This window comes from Manacus vitellinus, unplaced genomic scaffold, assembly GCF_001715985.3.
Source record: "Manacus vitellinus isolate BGI_N305 unplaced genomic scaffold, ASM171598v3 scaffold_30_pilon, whole genome shotgun sequence".
Classification (NCBI taxonomy): Eukaryota; Metazoa; Chordata; class Aves; order Passeriformes; family Pipridae; genus Manacus; species Manacus vitellinus.
The window spans coordinates 8,231,909-8,254,935 of NW_021940291.1; the positions used below are offsets into that span (position 1 = coordinate 8,231,909).

A 23,027-nucleotide genomic window follows, 5' to 3' on the forward strand; every position below is an offset into this window, starting at 1 on the left:
GGCGTAAATTACTCCGATCATAGAACAATAATACATTTGTATCACAATGGGAGATACTATTTCACACATTAAATAAATAGTCAACTTTTTACTTCATGATTCTGCATATCTTCATCTGGTTGTATCAGCAGCTGCAAAGGGCGACTAAGAAAACAGATCTGCAGGACATAAAGATGTTTTGACTTTTAGTCAAACCGTGTAAGCTTTGCAGGGGGATGGCATAAGTTCTGTGTGCTGTGCTGATGTATAGCATATATGCTTCCTCCTGTATGAGAGACTGGTGTTGGATTAGCTTCTCCAGTTCAAGACAGACTGTTTCTCAAGCCCTTAAAATTCATATAATTGACTTTGCCTACATATTGAAGCATGTCCAATGTACATGTCAAGCCAGTGAGTATATAGTGTCTAAATACCTATCATTAAATTTGAGCAAGAATGTGTTCTGTTTGGAAAAAATGAGAAAAATGAGTTGCCAGAAGCTAGTCTAAAAATATTTGTAAACTTGAATACTTGCAACATAAACATATTTTTCATGGACAATGCCTTGCAGTTCATTCACTAAGAAATAAATAAGATGGCATCTCGCTTTGAAGGACCACCGAGTCTACAGGTAGATCTCTTATCTGAGTCACAGGAACTTGCTACATCACCAGATTTTGCTATGGAAGAGTTAGAGATATTTAATATCTTTCTCCTCTTTATTCTCTTTTACCTCCACCCCTTACACTTATAGAAACTTCTCAGATTTTCACTTGAACCTGCTGACTTCAGTGTCCTCTAACCAAGTTGTTTCCCTCCCCTGTTCATAATAGGGCTGGATTGATAACTTCAATGGACCTAGTGGTATCTTCATTGCTGTAAGTAATGAATATACTTAATTTTCCCCCCTCCTTTTAGAAGGCAACGAAGCTTCATATATTTTACTGATGGGTCTTCTGTCTCTTTTTTTTTGTTTTTGTTTTATTCTTTAAGGCAGGAAAAGGAATTCTTCGAACAATGAGAGCTACCAACGATGCAGTAGCAGATCTTATTCCAGTAGATGTTGTTATCAATGCTACACTGGCTGCAGCCTGGTATTCTGGAGTTCACAGGTATAACAGATGACAAAAGAGAGTACTAAATATTTTGAAATTATATTGTGTGTTTAATAATTCAGTCTTCTATTGAACTCCTCGTCAGTGTCCTGCTATTCCCTCAGGACAAAGGAGTCCAAGGTTCTGATGGCATTAGTCTCTCAAAGTGTAACTTATTTATGCCAAAGAGGAAGACATCATCTACTGATACTGTTGTACAAGCTCTGTCTGAGAATTCTTTCCTGGGTCTTGTAATCAATACAATCTGCAGTAATGTAGGTGATACCTTCTCTGAAATAAAAGAAATACAATAGTTAAAGAAGGAAAAAAATGCTGGAAGATGATACAGAAAGCAAAAGAAATCTACTATGAGATTGATGCTTTCTGCTTTATGTAAAGGATGCTGTTGAGGGAAAGAATAACTTTGGGCATGTCTTTTGTTGTCTGTGTTTTTAAAAGTTTGTTTTTCTTCTAACTGGCTCTTCTGTCGCTTTTTCCCTCCCCAGACCAAGAAAACTCATGGTGTATAATTGTACAACAGGTGGCACCAACGCTTTCCACTGGAGTGAAGTTGGTATGCCATGTTTATTTCCTCTCATTAGTCTTAATAGAAAAAATAAGGTCAAACAATCAAAGCACAGGCCGTAATCAGTAGATCATATTGCATTTTTATTGTTGAAACTGGTATTGTAGCCATACCTCTCAATTTTGCAGTGTATAGTGCTTTTTCATTATCTTCCATTGTTAATTCTCTCTTCCCTCTCCCCCTGCAGCATTATCACCATTTCATTTTGTGCTGGGTTTTTTTTAATTATTCTTATTCCATTTTAACTTAAACTATGGGACAGCTGATTTTTCTGTTTGATGCTGCTCTGACCTAATCTGCAGAATGTGGGTAGTGTGTGGAGAAAAGCGTTGCTCAGAGGAGCAGTAGTGATGTTGGGTGTAATGCCAACTTTGCTAAATACATATGGATAAACAACTCACAATTAAGTGGTTTGTACATCTGCATAATTGAGAGGTATGGTAATAGTTTTGCCCTTGTGTAGCTCTTTGCCCTAAGTTAATTCTTGGTTGAGGTGGCTTTTTTAATCTTAAGACAGCTGCATGACACTTCAACTATTCATGTACAGGGAAAAGTAATTTTTAAGGAAGTATGGCTACCTATTTTCAACTCCTAGATATCTTAACTAGAATGTAACCCACAACTTTGTAACAGTTTTTGTTATAAATAGCAATATAAGCTGGCTGACGTAGTAAACTTCAATAATCTATTTTATTTCTCTTTACTACTTTTTTCACACTTTTGACTTGCTTTTGCCCATTTTATATGTAACTGGGGTTACAAGCATTATTGCTTCAACCAGACTTGGAAAATTGCTAATTTATATCCTCGTTTTAATCAGGGTATTTAAGCACTGTCTACAGCAACAGCATAAAGTTAGAAGGTTTAAAGGGAGGCTAATTTCCACTTAACTTTTAAGGACACTGATCCTGCATGTCTGTCACGTACTGAATTTACAGGTGCCATCAGGAGTTTCACATGAAATCCCATCCTAATTGCTTTTTTCTTAATGCTTAAATTTGGATAAGTTGTTTAAAAATGCCATTTAAAATTCACTTGAGATGCTTGCAGAATCCTCAGTCTGTTTTTAAATTCTTCACACAAGAGATTGGAATAACCTTCTTCATGAAATACAGATGACTTTTTAAATAGCTTTGTGTGCTTTGTAAACTGAAATTGCTGTCAGTGTTCGAAACCAACAACTTCTAAGGTAGGGAAAGAGGAAGAGAAAGAGAGAAGCTACCATAAAATATGACACTGCTACAATAAAATATGATACTGAAGATGAAGGCATAAAAGACCTCTTGATTATAGTAAGAACCAGTTCAACAGTATTTTAGGTTAAGAGCTTATGACTGTTTTGTTTTCTGTGAATTGTAGAATTGAATGCTGTAATGTTCTTTGAAAACCATTACGTTTTACATGGTTATTACCGAAGCTGTTATGCAACTTTTCTTCTCAGAATACCATGTAATTTCTACTTTCAAGAGGAATCCTCTCGAACAGGCCTTCAGACGGCCCAATGTAAATCTAACTTCCAATCACCTTTTATATCATTACTGGATTGCTGTAAGCCATAAGGCCCCAGCATTCCTGTATGATACCTACCTCAGGATTACTGGAAGAAGCCCAAGGTAATGGTGACTGACACTGTCTTTTCTGTTCCTCTGGCTTTTAAACAAAGCTGTGCTTGCACTATGATGTATATTGGTTTTCAAAAAATTTTTTTTCTTTCCCTGAATGCTTTGTGACTAAAACTCAACCTGTTTTTTCCTGAGAACAGGTCCTGGAATTCGAAGTGACTTTGAACTTTCTAGCAAAAATGAGAATGGTTTTTGTTGGATAGTTTGGGGATTTGAGTAAACAGAATTAAAGGATGTATAGCAAGTGATGTTTATTCTTGAATAATAAATACTAAAAATATGTTGATCCTTATTTTTTCCTGCAGCCGAATGCGTGAGTGCACTTTTCAGGATATATCCATTAGAGAGTGCAGTAAGGATACCTAAATTTAGGCTTACAGAGCGGGCCCTTGTATGCCAGTTGCACCGTACGCAATGCAGAGTGTTTGCATTTTTCTTTGATGTTTTGCTGAGACTGAGAGGTCAAAAACCAGGGTAAGAAGGACAGGGCTGAAACTATGTTGCCCTGCAAGGTGGTGGAGACTTGTGAAGAAGACGTGACCTGGGCACTATCTCCATTTACTAAGTATGAGCAATAACGATCCAGTGGCCGCATTTGGAAGAGATTAATGACTGCCCCAAAAATGCTGTCCAAGATACATCTCAGATCAGAATCTTAGTCAGTCATTAAACTCTAGGAAGGCGCTTGCATTAGGATTGTTGTTGCTTTTATAAACTGAAAACGGAATGGGAGACAGAGTTTTTAATTGTGGATTATTCGACGACTTGATCTGATATGTTGGCTTGTGTCACCTCAACATTCCGTTTAGTTTATAATATTTACACCAGTATTTGCCTAACTAAAGTGGTGAAAATGGCATATCTCTGCTAAATAGGCTAAACTAAATTATGTAGAAGGAATATAAGATGTCACTTCAATTTGTTTCAGATTGGCCAAGCCGTTAGATCTTAACTCAGTGCTTATGTTATGTTTTCAAAAGTATTTGTCTTCAGACTATAAAATCTCCACAGTGGTGACAGTGTATTAACACAAGTGAGTATTCATTTGCTGTCCTGTAGTCTAGGTCTGTCTTACAAGGAGACTAAAGCTCTGTAAAACTGGATCAGTAGAAAGAAGCTGTGTAAGTGGTTTGTAGGAGAAAACTTCTAAACTGCCTTGGGCTCTGTTGTTCCAAACCTACACAACAGTGTAATGCTTAGGGCAACAGTAGTGGCAGGTGTCTGTGCCTGCATAGTAATCTTCCCACGTTAAAAACTTATGAGATCTTCAGCTCTAAAGAAGGTATTGTACATAAAAGTTCCTAGCTTCTAGGTTCTTTTGCATTTTTTAAGTTATACTTAATAAAAATTGATAGTAATTCCCTAAAATATTTGTACTATAAATGCTTTCAAATGGTTGTGAGGGAATGCTGCCAGAATCTTGTCAGGCTTTGAAAATCTTTTAAGTATTTGACCAATTGGAATAGAATAAAGCTGTGAATAATCATGTTGTTTAGGACACTCTAGCAGTTTTATATTGTTGTTGCTTTTCCCGAAGTTCTTACCTGATGTCCAAAGATGGAATTTAGAACTTTAATCACTAGTAGTACAATTGGTGACATTAATACTTCCCAGAATAGAAAATACATTTTTACAGATATGAATATTCCTAAGTAGTTTAATGTAATGTAAGAGTGGGTGGATCAGTTTCCTATTAAGCAAGAGATTTCCAGTCTGGAGAAAAGATGGAAGATTGAACTAGAACAAGCTATTGTTCAGTCACAGCTTTTAAGTTGGATACCCAGCCCACTTACAGGAAGGGAGCTTTCATTATATAGTGCTCTTCTCTCTTTTTTTAAAGCATTTAAAAATTGGAGCCTGCAATAGGAACAGTAGAAGCAAATAAATAAATGTAGTTGCAAGCAAGACGTGCAGTGTTAAATCCTAATGGAACTCTTGTTGTTTAATAATAAGGAAGTTTGAGGCAGATCTTTACTCTTGTGCTTTTTTCTAGTCTTCTGCCTTAAAGTACTTTAAAAGCTGCTTTAACTGATGGGCTGGAGGGTTGTGCTACTGTTGCTGTGGTCATCCTGTCAGTTGACAGAATGGTTTTAATTACCAGGTAGCAGAAACTGCTGAAGACATGGAAACGTTATTGGATATTCTTAAGCTCAATATAATGCTGTTCTGAGTGAAGAAGGGCTGGCTTAATTTAAAATGTGACCTTTTCCACCATGATTTAGCAGAAAAACTTGAGCAGTGTAGTAAGAATCTAGTAAAATAGCACAGGAAAATTGAAATACTCTGCTGACTTCACATGGTCAGTAGCCTGCCCTCTCTGTGCTGTGTCTGAGTACGCTGAGGTCTCTGTTGTGTACAATGTAAGAAAAATAAGCAGTGAAATTACTGTGTAGGTTTAACTGCACTGTTGTCATACAATCAGGATATTGTACTGCAACTGAATTAATTTTTAACAAGTGGAAGAAATAGATCAGGCCTATGATCCTTCAGAACTACATGATTATGTTAGTAATAAAAATTAAAAAAAAAAATCTTCCTATTTGGGGTTTTCAAAACAGCTGTTGTAATCTCTCTGAAATATGAAATAGTTCTTTTGCACCTCACTTGTGGAAGCAATGTTTTTTATGAGATGGAAATTTTTTTGCTGTTTTTGCATCTAGTTGAAGGTTCTTGACTTTAACGATTCACTGATAATATTAACAGGTAAGGGAAGAAATAATGCCTGTAATATTTCTTCCAAATTTGTATGGAAAGAACATGTAAAATAAGGATTGGCATAATGAAGATATAATGTTTTGTACTGAATACTTAGAACTGTTATAGGATTGTGCAATTACATAAATAGTGGTGATAATCCTTAGCATCTGAGTTTAAACACTGTTGCCAGTAGCTTGCCATATAGTTAGTTGCATAGCAAAGCTTATTAGTTGTCTGATTATCTTTAATATAAGGCATAGTTCGCTCATGTAACTTTACATAGTGCTTAGCACAAAAGAACCATGTTATTTAAAAACAATTTGGTACATTTGAAATATGAAAGCCTTTAAAAATACACACCCAGCAGATCTTTCCAGTTACTCTGAAAGAACAAGACGTGGCACGAAATATTTAAAGTTGTAATTCAGGGATTTCTCCGGCAATTCGTCTTCTGTCACAGCTTCTTAGAAAGCTAAAGGGAAGGTGTGGCTGATGTATGTAGGGAGGTGTAAAGGACATAATTTCACATCTGTCATTTCAATTTAAAGCTCCTTAAAATCGAAGCACCTTTCACATAGTTACTGTCTCACAAACCAGAAATGAGTGAAGAGCATGCTCTTTTTGAATAGATCAATACTTTTATTTCTCTTGGAAGTGGCTTAAATTGTTCATTTAAAGGAACCACAGAGCTGCTGGAAAGATGAGAATTCAGTAGTATGTCTTACACTTCAAAATTTACAGCCAGATGAAAATCTGAAGGAGACAAATCTAAAAGCTTGCTCTATGTTTCTTAGAGAAGTCTTTTAAAAAAAAAAAAAAGGTAAAATATTTAGCTATTTGTAATGCTTCTGCAGAGACTTGCAGATGGACAGTCTGTAGATCCACAGAAGGATCAGTCTGTATTTAGCCTCAGGACTGGTTTTAGCCGGGAGGCAATAGGATGTGTGTTCAAAATACAGTTGTAGCCTTAAGCTAGGTCACTTCCAGTTGTGTGGTGTAGAAACAAGCCCACCTGACTCATGGATAATTGAATTAACTTGCTTAAACTTTTAACTTGCTTAAACTTTTAATTCCTGTGATGTGCTTCTCAAACTGATGTAATGTATTTATTGTTGATGGCAATAAGGGCTGCCTAGTAGAGACAAAATTCTACTTAGAACCAAGGTGAAAGTCACCCTCTCTGGCTGCCTGCTGCTGATGTTCAGATCTTTGAGACGGTCAGCAGGTCTGACTTTTTCCTGTCTTCAGCTTATGAAGGAGGTGTAATGCAGTGCTTGATGTTATACTGGCTGGTTATGTATGGTATGGATACTTATGACTCGTATCCAATGGCTGTCTCTGGAATATCTGACCTTCAGAACTTCGGGTTGAGGGATAAAGTTCCATTGTGTGTGTTGATGCTCGGTTTTGAGTCATCTGTGTTCCCATTTGCAGGAGGAATACGGTGCTACTGAACTTAGAAAAATTAGTCTGCCAGAGCTACACAAGTGTCCACTGAATGACACCCACTGCTGACACCTCTGAATGAGAGGCTGGTGACAGCCTGCTTTTTTTTCCCCCCTCAAAGTGTGAATTTAGTGCAAACTATCACTGAGAAAGTTAGTCCTCTCCTGCCAACTCTGTAATTGATTGAGCAGCTGAGAGAATGTGGAGACATTTGATTCTTTTGGCTGATATAAAAAGAAACTAACCCTACAAAGCAAAACAGTTTTTTTGCTCGATGAGTTAAAAATCTGCCGCTGAGGTAGAACTTTTTTTGTTTGTTTTGGGTTTTTTTGTTTGTTTGTTTTGTTGGGGTTTTTTTGTTATCAGCTAAGCTAAAGGTTAGTCTTTGCACTGGTTTAAATTCAGTTTAGTTTTTGTTTATAGAAAAGAGTGAAAACTAATGTCAGTGGCCAGTAACAAGCTCCTAATGTACACTTACCTAATCAGATATTCATCTGCACTGTTAGTATTTTGCAGGGGCACAAGTTTTCTTAGACTGCAGTGGTTAAAGTATTTTAATCTGGAAAAGCAGCTGCATTTTAGCATAAGAACACAAACTGGGAAAGTTCAAAAGGGCAAGTTAAGTTAAATAATCTTAAGACTGTCAATGGACAGACCTCTGCAAAAAGTCTTAAATGCCATTTGGCACTATTTTTACCCAGGCCTTTTTGCTATGAGGTCTTTCTGACTGGTGAGATCTTTGCTTTCCAGGTTTCAAGTTGTTTTCTTATTTTTTTTTACTTAATTAACATGCCTTTTTTTTTTTTTTATAAGTTCAGCTTAGTCTGGATAGCACAGGATATGTTTTGGATGCAGATTCTATATTCCTAATTATTTTTGCATGAGAGAAACTCTGGTCCAACTCAACCCCCACTGTTGCCACCTTGCCCAACTGGTCAAATTATAAGCAGGTTTTTGAAAGCATCTAGAGATGCCTATTAATAAAATCAGCTGAATACAGTTTGAATACAGTTCTGAATTACTCTGTAAATAGATTCCTATGGGGTTTAAGGAAAAATGCTTGCTTTTTGTGTTTTAGAGATACAATAATTTTTCAGTAACCTTGGTGATTTGTATTACTCTATTCCATGAGAAAAAAAAGAGGAAATTTTAATATACCCTTAGATACTGAGATACCAGCTGCTAGTGACAGTAGGGGACACTAATGTGATGCAAAATACTTTCTTTAGGAGATTTTCTGGGACAATGTACTATATCCCTTCTACAAGTAGGAATGCATCAAGGCAGCTTTCAGGGAAAAATCAGTTGGTTTCTATTGCTTCTATGAACTTTATTGAACAAAATTTACCTTTGGAAAGCAATTTCCTGTTATTGCTGGATTCTGCTTTCTTTGCCACCCCCCATATCACTCTGTGCTTAAAATGCTCAGTGTGTCCTGCTATAAGGATCAAATTGGAAGCAGTTTTCCATTTCTGCAAGATGGATATACCTTGAGCACCTGCAGCAGGAATTTAATAGCACTAGGTCATGTGGTACTAGTTAGTACTTACTAAAATTGAGTCTCTAGCACTGTGATACTTGAAACAGTTTTCTTGTCATAAATGTGGAAGCTTTGCATCTGAGAGACGACTCACATTATTTTTTGGGTCCACTTCAGGTGGTATGATCAAAGAGAAACTTGCCCAAATTGATCCTTATAACATAATTTCTCTGTACTCCAAGTGATGGTTTTGTAGAGTTGCTTTCTCTGCATAATAAGGGATGATGGAAGGTATTTCTGCATGTTTTGAAGTAGCACAGAATGGTCATGTAACAGGATTTGCTATGATCTGTCTGTGCCCTTAAATATTTTCCTGCCCTTTGCTGCTGATGGTTTTAAGCCTTGATCTCTTAGTGACAATTTTGTTCTATTACAGAGCTCTGGTCTTGCACAGTATACAGAAAGATCAGGGAAACTTCCTGCCCTGTTTAAAGTTGTCCTGCACAGATGTTCTGCACTGTGCAATTTGAGTCTTTCTTCAAGTCAGATTGTTCAGTACAATCAGATATTCCAGTGTGCTGAAGGGAAAAGTATTCCATCTCTGTGTCCTAAACTAAGAGTTGCCAACAGAAGACAACATATTTTTTCCCCCTAATAGAAAAGAAGAGGTGGTAACATACTGTTGCACTGGGAATTAGGATTAGGAAAAGAGATCTGTCTGATAATTTCTGATTTTGTGTAAAGATCCAGTAGCCAAAGTCCACTTCAATACTATGCAGAAATATCCTGTTGATCTTATATAATGTGCTTTAAGTACAGAGCAAGATGGAATATGTTATCACGGAGGTATGGGGTTGTAGGGTAAAAAATTTATAATCTTACTGTCTGTTTTACTTGTTTGAACTAATCTTTACCCCTGTAATCTGTCCATTCCATGCCTTGGGCTGTAGGATGATGAAAACAATAACACGTCTTCATAAGGCCATGATGTTGTTAGAATACTTTACAAGCCATTCTTGGACCTGGAATAATGAAAATATGACTATGCTGATGAACCAGCTAAACCCTGATGACAAAAAGGCAAGTAGCTGTGTGATGTGGGCGTGGAGACTGAGTGAAATATAAGCTTATTAATGGAAGATTGAATAAGGACTTGATCTAGTAATGCTGCTGACTGTAGTGTGGAGCTAACTTAGCACAAACTGGGCACTGGAGGTTCCATTGTGATCCTTTAAGCTGTGCCAGGGCTGTGTTACAGGGCTTTACTTTTTTGACTGCTGCCTCTTTTCTGAGGAACAGGAGGTGTGTCTTGAGGGACTTTTTTGCTTGTTTTTAAGCCAGTAACAAATTTCATATACCCTTTCCATGCTTTGGCCATAGAGCCACATGTGTTCAAAGAAATTTAAGTTCTCATTTCTTTCTGAAGCACACTCTTGCTGTGTGACTAAAACTGCCCCATGCAGGGGGAGAAGTGAAACGAGTGGAATGACAGTCTGTTGAGGAAGAAGAAAAACTGATGTTTGGAAGAAGGAAAACCAATCTCAAATTAAGTGCTGTGTAGCAGGTTGTCCCTGGCTGGATAGCAGGTGCTCACCAAAGCTGCTCTTTCACTTCCTTCCTCAGCTGAGCAGGGGAGAGAAAATATAATGAGATAAGGGCAGGGAGAGATCCCTCACCAGTTATTGTCATGGGCAAAACAGACTCAGCTTGGGAAATTAGTTTAATTTATTACCAATCAAATCGGAGTAGGATAATGAGAAATAAACCCAAATCTTAAAATACCTTCCTCTACCACTTCCTTCTTCCCAGGCTTGACTTTGTTCCCAATTTTCTCTACCTTCTCACCCCACAGTGTCTCAGGCCCCCCCAAATAAGTTTAATCTTCCCTTTATCTGTGGCTTTGTTGGTTAATATTCAGCTGAATAAAAATCATCATTTACAGTTCTAAACACTCAAATTCCATTTTGCACTGGAACAGTTTTGTCATTCTTAAGCTGTCTTTCCTATTGAACTGTTTTTCAGAATCAGTTCTGTAGTTATTTTGAAGAAAAGCTGCCAAATTTCTAGATAAACTGCCTAAAAGTAAGAAATATAATACCTTTTGATGATTTTTTTTTTTGTGTGGAAGGTACTTCCACCCCTTCCTGCCCTCTGGTCTCTTCCCAGCAACTTGAGTTCAGGAAAAGTTTCAAAAACAACACCCCAGAGCTTTGGACTGTTCATGTTTTCAGATAGCTGAATTGTCAGTGAGATGTGCATACAGCAAGAAAGAATTAGTGGAAATAATAACTGAACTTTAACATTCTTGCTATGATGATGTGTTATGAAAAATAAAGTTTGATGGATTCCAGTAACAGAAGTAAAAGGCTGTTCAGCATGAATGTATTTTATATGACTAGAGGTGCACCTGACCTTTAACTTGCAAACAGTGCTTATTACAAAGAGAAAACTTGAGTTGTGAATTTATCACAGTAACTTCCTCTGCTGAGGAAGACACTTGTATGGTTGTCTTTAAAATTCAGCTGTACAGCTCTAAGCACAGCTAAAAGAACCCTTCATTTATCAGACAGTGAACCTGGCACAGAGCATAATAGAATTATTTAGTTGCCTGAAAGTAAACAACATAATAGAAAACAGTTTTTAGAGTGGAATTCCTTACAGAGAATCGAAATGGGAAAACAGTTCAGTTGGAAGTGGAGTGAAGAATGTTACTGCTGAGGAGGGAAAATAAGGCATGAAATGGTTGAAATTTGAAAGAGATGATCTAAGAAGCTGGTGGTCGAGTCAGAAATGGGATCTAAATCTGGATCATTTTTAGGATTAAGGATAGGATAAGTTTCTTGCATCAAAGACAAATTGGAATTATCTGGAATAAAGACATTTATTTTCCTTTATATAACAGGCGAATTTTTAGGCAACTAACAGTTGAAAGCTTTTATTTTGTGCAGACGTTTAATTTTGATGTTCGACAACTACACTGGGCAGAATACATGGAAAATTACTGCATGGGAACAAAGAAATATGTGCTGAATGAAGAAATGTCAGGCATCCCTGCAGCTAGGAAACACTTGAATAAGTAAGTATAATTTTTTATTTTCCTCTGTTTATATTCTCTGCATCTTCCTGCCTTTATCCAGTTTCGCTTTTCCATGTTATGACTTAATTTTTCTTTGTAGCACCTATTGGTCCTCCACAATTCTTCTGTTCCAGTCCAGTGGTCTGGAACATTCTCTAAAGAAGTTCTGTTTGTTGCTCCCGAGTTGCTCTCAGAATTATTAGTTACAGTGTTAGTCGGGGATTATGGTTGTAGCTCTGATCACTGGTGTGTGTAGTGTAATCCAGGTTTCTGATTTTACCTAGGTATCTTTTGGAAGGTAAAAAGGTACACGGTTACACAGGGTCAGAATAGCTTGTTCAGGAGGTTTAATAGAACAATAGTTATTTCTTCTGGAAATGTGACCTTTTGAAGCTGAGTAAACAGGCAGAGACTCTCCACTTCAGGGCAGGACACTGATGTTGGTGCTCTAAGACAGCTTCCCTTAGCCTTTCCTCTGTGGCTTAATTCCTCCAATTTGAGTGGTTTGCTGCTGTCCAGAATTTTACTACCACAGTTGCCCTTGTTTTGTTCTTGGTTGATTCATAAAGGCAGTTGTAGAATTTCTGATTTGTCTCTTTTTAGAGTGGAATAAAAGTAATTAATCTTGTTCTGCAATACTACATCATGTCTGCTACCCTGATAGCACAAAGAGAAACAATCTAGGTCATGACTTGTGTTGTCATTCTAAAGACAAGGATTTGCAGTTGCAGAGTGTTTTGATGTGTGCTAAAATCACAAATACACTTTTGAAAGATGGTATCTCTGATAATTGTGGGAATAGTTCAAGAAGTGTCCTCTTCTGATTTCTTTTTTTTTAAATTAATTTAGGTGCTGTTAAAAAGTGCATAGGAGTTATCATATAGTTGCCATTCTTTGTACAAAGGATCATATTGAAAATAACATGAGAAATAATCTTGTACCGGAGCAGCATCTGGTTGCCCCAGCTCTCAATTTATAAGTGGATTTCTTTGCAAGAGGTTTAGATTCTAATATATGTTTACTCTGAAGTATTAATTTGATCTCTTGTTACCATCTAGGTCTTAACTCTAATCTAAATTTGAGGAGTCCACCACTTTTAGTATTGACCAGATTTGACAGCCTAGGGAAAATGTTTCTCTAGGGTAGATTTGATCCTCAAATAGAAAAGGGGACTTGGCTTTTGTAACACAGAAATTTAAACTGGTTTTTTTCCTGCAAATAAAGTATGTAGAGGAACATAGCCCACCTGTAAAACAAGAGCAGTATTTCCTTAAAAAGAGCTGCCTTTAAAACACAAATTGTCATGATCTGCTGAGCCACAGAGATTGCTCTGTTTCTAAGAAATCTGAGCAAATTCTGGTTGCTGTTTGTCTTGAAGCTTTCATCTCTATATGTGAGAAGCTTGCTTAAAAATCACAGTTGCCCTAGAAGGTTACTTAGTTTCTCCTAATCTTTAAATATAGTTCCCTGAGAACTAAGGAGTTTAAAATTGCAGTGAAGATTCCAGATTCTGTGGCTGGAAATGTGTCTGGAAAATCCGATGAGTTTTGTTTGGTGGAGTGTGGTGGTGTTTTTTTTGTTGTTGTTGTTGTCAACAACAGCAGTTGGAGTTACTTCTACATGTATATGGAGTTCTAAATAGGTGGTGGGGAGGAAGGAAGTTCGTAGTGTAAATATTTCCTAGCTTTTGGCAGGGTAAGTTACCATGTCTGTGACCTTGGCTTGAAGAGGTTTCTGTCGAGCAGCTGTAAAGCAGAAGTACATGTAGTTGGCTCCAGGGCTGGCTCTGTTCCTTATTTTTCATTCCATTCCACTTTTCAGCAGTGAGAAACCTTCTCTGTTTGGTCTTTCACTTATCCACTTACTTACATTACGAGTTGTGTTAAGTGACTGATGAACCTCGAGATGAACAGATGAACAAATTCTACACTAGCAGTTAATTTTTAGTGTGTCCTTTCCTCCCTCTGAGTCCTGGTACCTTGGCTCTTGATTATTCCTTTTGTTTTTTCCCCAGGTTAAGGAACATCCGCTATGGCTTCAACACAATCCTGGTGATCCTGATCTGGCGCATCTTCATCGCGAGGTCGCAGATGGCGAGAAACATCTGGTACTTCGTGGTTAGTCTGTGTTACAAGTTCCTCTCCTACTTCAGAGCCTCCAGTACCATGAGATACTGAAAAAGAGAAATTTAGCATTAGGACATCTATGCATATGGTGGTCTAACTGCACAAAACCTGTAACATGTAGTCATCTCACATTTTGTAAAAGCATAATTTCATCTTTTAATTGGAGTGCGAAATAAACGGTATGGTATCTGTAATGTTAGTTGTGTACCTTCCTGGAAACAGAGGAGATAAAATGGTCAAGTGCCAGGTTGAATTGGCATTAGACAAGCATTTGGGTAACTTTAACTCTTTGACCTGGGGAAAACATATTAGACCACTGACCAACATAACTGTGCAATTTGGAACGTGTTTGATTGAAATCTGCCTTAACATGATTTTTTTTTTTCTTTTAAGTTTTACTCCACATTGAGCAAGATAAATATTGACTTAGTAGATACTAGCTGCTGTAGACCTATTTATTTGAAATTCTTCTAAATTACAGAGGGTTTTGCAAGTTGAAAAAGTGTATAAATGATGGTGGATCTCCTGAAATAAAAATTGAGGACTTTCGTAATTTGTCTTTACGTTTTGCCACTTCTTCCCTTCTCCTCAAAGTAGGGATGCAACAATGGTGCCTCCTTTGCTTTAAAAGAAAAAAGAAATTAAAAAGTGAACCAACCTTCTTTATTTACTGAAGGGCCTTTTGTACAATCCAGGCCTCAGAATGCACTTGGTGATTCAGTTCTATGCTTGAAACTGGCTGTGTCCAACTTGCATTTATGTTGGCATGAACAGTTTGCTTCTCTGAAAGCAGAATTGATTCTATCATTGAGCAGATAAAAGGAAATGTAACCCTGAGGGGGGCAAATAAAGTCATTGACTGTCCTCTTTTTAATGATTTTTTTATTGGGAACACAGAGCCAGCACTTGATTGTTACACTTCTGACTTCAAAGGGTAAATATAATGGAAAGCAATTTATTATGCTTAGTTGCTATTTATATTACTGGTAATAGTAGCTGGAAAACTATAGACTTTCATTAAGAGATATACCTGTTTTTAAGTCGTAAGCCATGTTAGCAAATACTTTATGAATTAACAATTTTTTTAAATCTTTGAGCTATGAAATTTGATGCATGGACAACACCAATGCTCAAGCACATTTTCCATCCCTGCCCTAGTGAACATCATCATACTGGGCAAGCAGAGCAAGATGCACCTTGCTTCAAAGTGAATAGATGTTAACAGTTCTTCCATCCGTCTTTTAACTTAAATTATCAGGTTTAAATGTGAAGAAATCTGGGGTTTTTTTTCCTGCATGTTACTTTGTTTCAGTAGGGAAAACATCTGTAAAAATGGCAAGTTGTAAGAAAAGATTGAATCCTTGTTTCTTTAATCCAAGGCAATACATGAAGTTTCCTTTAAATTTTGGTTGCACAGCATTTGGTTTGAGAACACTGTAGTGTTCCTCTAATTGATGCACTGACCAGCACCCTTGCCCAGTATTTGTTCATTAAAATCACTTTATACTGATGAATTTGTTCTTGAATCTGCCTGGAAAGGCAAATAATGACTTAATTACGCAAGAACTACATTATGCTTGCCCTTGGTAGCTTTTTGTCCTATTTGAATTAAATATATAAAGAACTTATTTTGCTATTTTTCTGAGAACTCTTACTTTAAAGAGAACACCTTTCCTGCAGGTGTATATCTCATTTTGAAAAGATAATGGCTTCCTTGTTGAAGCTAAATATTCTGTAGTAAGTAGTTAAGCTGTAATTCCTTTTTAAAATGACCTGTGTATATATAAAGCTAGTGGTGAAAAGCCTAAATGGTCTAGGACCACACCTTGTGTGAGAGACCTCTGATTGTGGCTGAAAATAAAGTAAGGCTTCTGTGCTTGAAGATGTTACACTTTAACAAATACATTAGGTGTATTACAGTTTTAGTTGCCTCCCCAAGTATCTTACTAGCCCTGGAAGTATGCTTAAGCATTCCTGAATTGTAGACTTTCTTCAGAGGTGCCTACAGTCCAATTACACCCCTTGTCCCATGATGGCACGTGGCTGAAGTTTGCAAAAGACAAGTACATCATATTCTGGAAGTTATTCTGTGAAACAATTCTTATGAAAACTTATGAATTTTGGTTGTTTATAAACATTATGATATGATACTTTTAATGTTGATTTGTTAATACGGAGAACTATGAAGCCAATGAACTGCTTATTTCTGGTCTAAAATACTGCTTAGAAATCTAGTCTTTTGAATAAGTAACAAAGAGAAGGATTACTTTAAACATAAGGATATTTAACCTGTACTCTTTAAATATTTGCCAATTTAGAAACCCATTTTTTCCCCTTTTTGGAGACTGTTGTTCTGTGCCCTATTGGTATCTTACACGATTTCATCAGTCATCCTATTTAGCTGCCAGTAGATTCAGTGTCACATTTATTACACTGGTTTTGTCACTTCCTGTGGTCAGTCTGTGAAATTCTATCTGAAGCTCTTGGTTTTTTCCCATATCAGGGCCTTGTCCTCTTGCAGTTCTTCACACAGTGTTTGCACATAATGGATGTTGGTCAAAAATATACTGGAACTATATTTTGGTACATGGAGCTCGACTCACTGTTTTGATTTGCAAGTTACAGGAGGGGTATCAGTTGGTTAATAGGAAGAAGATCAGACTGAAACAACATTATCACTTAACTGTTACTGGTATTTAAATTTGGGACCAGGAAAAAAAAAAATTACATTTTCCTGTAATGTTCTTCTCTGCTGTAGGAACATGTTTGGAAACAAATGCTAAATCTGTGAGCTTTTATAAGACATAAACAGAAATATTGGGTGCCTTTGTTTGTAAACCAAAAATAAACAAATCCCTTGAAAGTGTTGTTACAGTGTTGGTTGTATCTTTTTGTGCATTCAGTCTAATTTGTGGAAAATAACTGGATAATGTAAATGCCAGCTTAAAATACATGAACCTGCCCTTTGTGAGAAATATGAAGTTCACGACTGATTCTGCATTTAAAAAAAAAAAACCAACAAAAAAAACCAGAAAAACCTTCACAAGCACAAAACAAAAAATAAACCACAACCCCCCACAGCCCCCCAATGGGGGGTGATATCAAAACACAGGGTGAGATTTGCCTAGTCATGGTGACTTTTTTGTGTGTTAGCTACTTTTCTCCTTGCTGTCACTGCTTGTTCATTTGTAGCCTTAGTTTCAAATTTACCTAAATAGCATAAACCATCTGCTTTTTCGTATGGTTTAAAAGGGTACTGTGGTTTTACAGAAGCTTTAGGATTAATATTTCAAGGAATCACAAGCAACTACAGTTATTTATGGCATCTACATTTTGTGGTGAGGGAGGGAAAGGTAGCATTAAGTTAATGCATCACCAAAATGCCTTGGTTTTTTTGATTTTTACCTTAATTTCTTGGAATATCCAGATTTCATGGATTCCTCCTCCTTTTATCGAGAACACAGTTCTAGAGATCATGCATGATCTGTAAGCAGTGGTTTGGGGTCTGACAGCTTTAAGCATAACCTTTCCTTTAAGACTAAAACCACCAGATATAGATGTTTTTTGTTGGTCTCAAAGATTCATAAGTGGAAACAAGGAACAAAAACGTTTTAAGATGTTGTGTCCCTTATGTCTTGTGCTCTTGAACATTTTGCCCTTTCTTCATAGCACAGTATTTCATCCTACATTGTTCAGAAACAAAGAACAGGTTTATAAAGGTAACGTGGATCTGAGGAGCACCCTGCACCGAGCTGGGAAGTAAAACCTTGATACTGTTTTTACTTGTTCCCTGATGTGCTGAGCAGACGTCAAAACAGAAATGCAGAAAAGTCACCAAAGAAGTGCTGCTCTGGAGAAAGGTAAGTGAATTGCTTTAGGTGTATTCTTGTTGTTTGCCAATCTTTTTGTGCTGAAGCATGTGCAGTTTTTGTGTAGCCTGGAGGCATCCACTGTGGTTTGAGTAAATCTCCAGGAAATGTGAAATAGCTCCAGTGGAGCTGATAGGAATTGTCTGCTCTCATTTTCAATACGTGCCGTACCGTCAGAAATTGAGAAGGGAAGGTTGACAGGTCTCACTTTTCACTTTAAATTCTAGGTTTTCTTCCTCTCTTCTGGAGCATTCTTCAGAGTTTCAGACCACTCTGTCCTCCTTTCTGCCTGCAGATGACTGAGTTAAAGGTTGTGTAACCAAACTGTGAGCTGCTGCTCTGCCATCTCGAACTAAATTTAACCCTGCTTCCACTTTCAAGATATTTATAAACACTTCCCTCCTCAATGTTATCTTAGTAATTTTCTTCAGTGCAGAAGCTCTGGCTTTCCCTGCTCTGCAACTAATATGACTCACTGGTAGTTAATTAGTAATTATGCAACTGTCTTTTCTGGAATATGGAACAATGACAGCTTTGAGCAGCTTTTATTCTTACTCTGGGAAGCAGGAGAAACCATGACTAATTGGTGAAAGCAAAAGTTCCAACACATTAATGCACTGATTAATACTGGAATGCTTGGAGCCATGGGCCCTAGGTAGGGTGAATGGGACTTTTTACTCTTAATTCAGTTATAGCCATTAACTGCAAGTGTAGTGGTTATTACCAGAAACCTTTAATCTCATTCTATTTGAATTGTTATACCCTTCAGGATGGTAATTCTGTAGCTACTACCACTTCTGAAAGATTCCTATCCTGACATGGAAAAGCAAGGCCTCTTTTGCTTCTTAATGAGCATATGAAAAAAAATAAACTTGCCGTAGATTCTTTGAAATGAAAAAATTATAACCACCACTTAGTTACAGTTTTCTGGGGTGCAGAATGAACATTAAGTCTTAAATTGCCCTGGCCTCATATGGTTAGAGGTTGTGCTATGTCCTCTGCGTGTCCCATCTCTTCTGTAGAAACAGCAATCCAGTCCACCACCAGCAGAAAGTAGTTATGGTGTTCTTGTTTTAATCAACAACCATCTGATTCACCATTTAAGTGAAAATGATTCAGTATTTAGCCACTATTAACTTTCATGTATCATGTCAGCCTTAATGCAGATTCAAGATGGCATAATTGAATATTTTTATCTTTATGAAACTCAACAGCTCATCCTTTCCTTAGTTCCTGATGAAATTATCCTAGAACTGGATGTCCAGGGACACAAATAGTTATGCTTGCTTGTTTTAGGCACCTAACTTGGGTGGAATTCAAGAATCTAAAGCTAGGAGACTTGATTTCCTTTAGTATACAGCTTTCTCAGTATGATTCAGAATCATAAGGCAAAAGCTTAAAATAAGCAGAGACTTTGCAAAAGCAGTCACGTTGTGGGGGGAGAGAGAGACCTGTGGAAGCAAAAGGAAATGGTTAAACTAAGGGAGAAGCAGGGTGAATATGCTTAATATTAGTTCTCATGTTATGTATGTGGAATTGACTCTATATTGGCAGTGTGTTGTGTCCTGTGGTTCTTGGTTTGCAATGGATGTAAAGCTTGTGGTCCAGGCAGATAAATCAGACAGCAAGTTAACTCTAAGGGAGCAGGTGTGTCATCTGGCTCTTCTCACTTACTGTGCTCTCCTTATTCAGCTTGCAGATTCAGGTCCAGTTTGCAGAGGCACAGCAGCTAAAGAGCTGTTTGGAATATTGCTGATAGTGTGAAAGTTTGTGGAGTCTGTGGAAGACGAAGTTTCTGCCATTGACAGGATGGAAGTCTTGCAATTAAAGTTACTCAGCCTAAAGTGCACGTTAATTGCTCCCGTGAACAGACTCACAAGCTGTTCAAATAGGCTTTAAAAAATTTCTTGTACCCTAAAGAGGTAATTAGTTTTGGACAAATTAGGCTAGAACAAAAGGACTTGATAGCTGCTGTAAGTTCTTAGCAGGAAGAATGGAAACTTCGTGATCCACTTGGCTGTGATGTACAATTTCTTGCTTCGTGTTCCTTCAAGGACTTTTTATTTGATATGCTTAAGTTTTAAGTTGTATTATTAACTCAGTTAAGTGTAATTCTCCAATATGTGAAGTGACTTTTCCTTTGAGAGAGACTAGTTGGTTTTTGTTTGCCTCTGTCTTTCCAATCCATCTTACCTTTCCTGTTTCATAAGGGCCCTACCAGTTTAGGTCAGAAACCTGCTATTTGCTGCATGGTGCACACAGCTCATAGTTTCAGAGTCTTGTGCCTGGTGATGGGGGTAGAGATTCAGGTAGAGATTCTGCTTCAGGTCAGAGCAGCAAAACCCTGCTGAAGCTGTTGGGCTTTCCCTTGAGTGACTGTGAGTTAACAACACAGGTGATTCTGCTCATTCACCCTTCTCCAGGTCTGCAAGGGAAAGAGCTCTCTTGCAGAGACAACAGTGAGGGACCCAGAAAGGGATTTCTCCCCAGCATTCTGTTTTGTTTGTTTGCCTATAATCACCTACTTAGCACAGTCTAGTGTAGGACTCCTAATAATCACCTTTTTCCTCTGTATCAGTGGCATTCCAGTAGGCTGCTTCCGTGTTTAGGTCTTGGCTTTCATCTCCCCTTGCTGAAGAGGTTTTTTAAAAAGGAAGACCAGAGCTCTGGATTTAAGTGTGCTTCGGTAAGTTCTGGTATGTTTGGAGTATTTTATGGAGTGTTAGATTGCACTGAGCAAACCTTTGTTTTCATCCCCACCCCAGATGCCACCACTGGTGCCTCTGCTCTTGCCACCCACCCAAATTGAGTCGAGACAAAAGATTGTACACTGCTGGTTGTAAACAATTCATTGGTGTCAGGCATTGTAGACACCAGGGAAAATGCCACTTTGGTTTTTTAATACTATTAAATTCTAATTCTTGGAAGCAAACGAAAGGCTTCTAAATTTGCCTGTGATAACACACTTCAGTCTAAATTATGCACCTACAAGGTTAGTGGGGAGAGCACATCTCACTACTTCTCAATCCAGGTGTGTGGTTTTAAGTCACAGCTAATCTCTCCTTGTCAGTGACACCCGTGGTTTTCCTCTGTTAAATATTTGATTTGGAAAGAAAAACATGCAAGGTAACTTCCACTCTTTGTGACTCCAATTTAAAACCAAGTCTATCCATTTTTAATAGGAATGTGCTGCACTTAGCCCAGTAAGTCACCTTTTGGATGGGTTAGCTGCTACTTTGCTGGCTTCTGCATTCCACATGGTTTCTGCATTTCAGAGCCAGTAGGTGCTTAGCACCTATATGGGAGTTCAAAGAGCATGAAATATGACTGGAAATTCTGCAGAACATTAGGTGGCTGAAGATATTTTAGGAACTTACATTCCAGTAGTGTTCTGTGAAGGCTTTTTTTATAGCAGTCCTCTGGTTAGACAGAGAACAGCTCCATGTTTTCAGATGTTAAGTGATCTCTGTTTTTTATCAGTCTCCACTACTACTGCAGGGAAAGTACTGATATGAGTTAAAGCATTGGTAGTAAGTACTAGTTATATATGAATTAATGAGTTAAAATATTTCTAATTAGACTTGGTAGAAAGCAAAGTGCTGGGAAAACTTGGAACCACAGAATATAGAAGCAGTTGGTGCTTTTCTCTTTAAGGGTTATTCTAATACCTATCAAATAACTTTGCTTCTAATTAGAAATTCACTTTTGTAAATGAAAAAATTGCTAAGACCAGAAAGCAGGTGCAAAAACATCAGCCAGTTCTTCTTGGCACTTCTTTTGTTGTTTTAGGCTTAAACGCAGCCTTGTCACTTTAGTCCTTCTGGTAAAAACTCTTGGCTTTTGTGCTTCTTGTCTTGGTGAAATGTTATTACATTACAGTGATCAGTTTTGCTGTCATAGAGGCTGAATGGGGAATTTGGAAACAGATGCTCCTTTCACTTGTGGTAGCCCTACAGGTGCCTGGCATGCAACCTGCACGTTTACATAAGAAAGTAATTAACTTTCTTATGTCAGATCATGCCTAACCTTCTAGGGTTAAGCTGGGTATGTTGGTGGCATGGTAAGATAACTTGCCTGGAAGAACCATCTCTTCAGGCACTTCAAATTTAGAAGAAACATGCTAAGTGGAAAGGCAATGTCACCTGCACACTGAAAGTCACAGCCTTCATAATCCTGAGATGTTGTCATCACATCAAGATATTTTTTGGATTTTCTGTTATGAAGCTATTAAAACATGACAAGTGAAGATGATGACTTGGATTGTGACAAACAGTTATGATCTTTAAATCATGAAATCTTGCAGGTCATCTTTCTCTTAATTCCTCTTCCCACTCTGTGAAACATTGAGTGGCTCCTATCTCAAGATCACCTTCTTATTCTTAGAAACCCAGGTGGGAGAGTTTAGAGCAGGCAGTTATTAGCATGTGGTGCTGCAAAGAGACACAGGTGTAGCACAGTAACTGCTTGGGGCTTTAGAGCAGAAGATGAGGCTCACCTGGGCCTCCAGTGATGCTGAAAGGATGGGCTGCCACCACTCTAAACTGATGGCACCTGTTGTTAATCTTCCTGCCCAACTTGTCTCCCATGCCTTTCATGGGATTTTCAGAGTTGATTGCTGCTGCATCCTCTCAGTCGCTCTTCTAGAAGCTGTTGCTTGTTCTCTTCAGTAGCAGCAGTTTCCTAGGATTCCTTAGGATTTCAGTCACAGATGGATGTGGACATAGACTGCAGGTAAGAGAAATGTGTAAATAGGCAGTTTCCTTAAGGAGAGAGCAGGCTCCGAGGTTCCTTTGAATAGTGTCTTGTTTGAGCTGACTTCCAGGGAACTTGCTGCTCTGCTTGTTCACCTTTCCTGTATCACCCACGTGCCCCTCTGTGCTGACTTGTACACACTTGATTCCAGAGGGACAGCCTGCTTCCTTCCCATCCCTGCATATAAATAAAGCATTTGTCCTCAACTTCAGGCTTCTTGCAGCCATAGTTCTTCTGATTGCAGTTCTTCTGGCTTTTCTTTTTTTAATTGGAGCGTGTATAGTTGTGACAGGACAAGGG

At 37.8% G+C, this 23,027-nt stretch overlaps 1 protein-coding gene across 1 annotated transcript in view; it reads left to right on the forward strand.

The window, feature by feature from the left end:
* FAR1 (fatty acyl-CoA reductase 1) overlaps positions 1–16,972 on the forward strand; it is a 29,145-nt gene extending 12,173 nt beyond the window's left edge. The window contains exons 6-12 of the mRNA XM_018076065.2: positions 813–857; positions 973–1,091; positions 1,580–1,647; positions 3,101–3,272; positions 9,855–9,984; positions 11,853–11,980; positions 13,995–16,972. Coding sequence (XP_017931554.1) covers positions 813–857; positions 973–1,091; positions 1,580–1,647; positions 3,101–3,272; positions 9,855–9,984; positions 11,853–11,980; positions 13,995–14,157 — 825 coding nt within the window. The 3' untranslated portion in view covers positions 14,158–16,972. The remainder of the gene's footprint in view (positions 1–812; positions 858–972; positions 1,092–1,579; positions 1,648–3,100; positions 3,273–9,854; positions 9,985–11,852; positions 11,981–13,994) is intronic.
* The last annotated feature ends 6,055 nt before the right edge of the window (positions 16,973–23,027 follow it).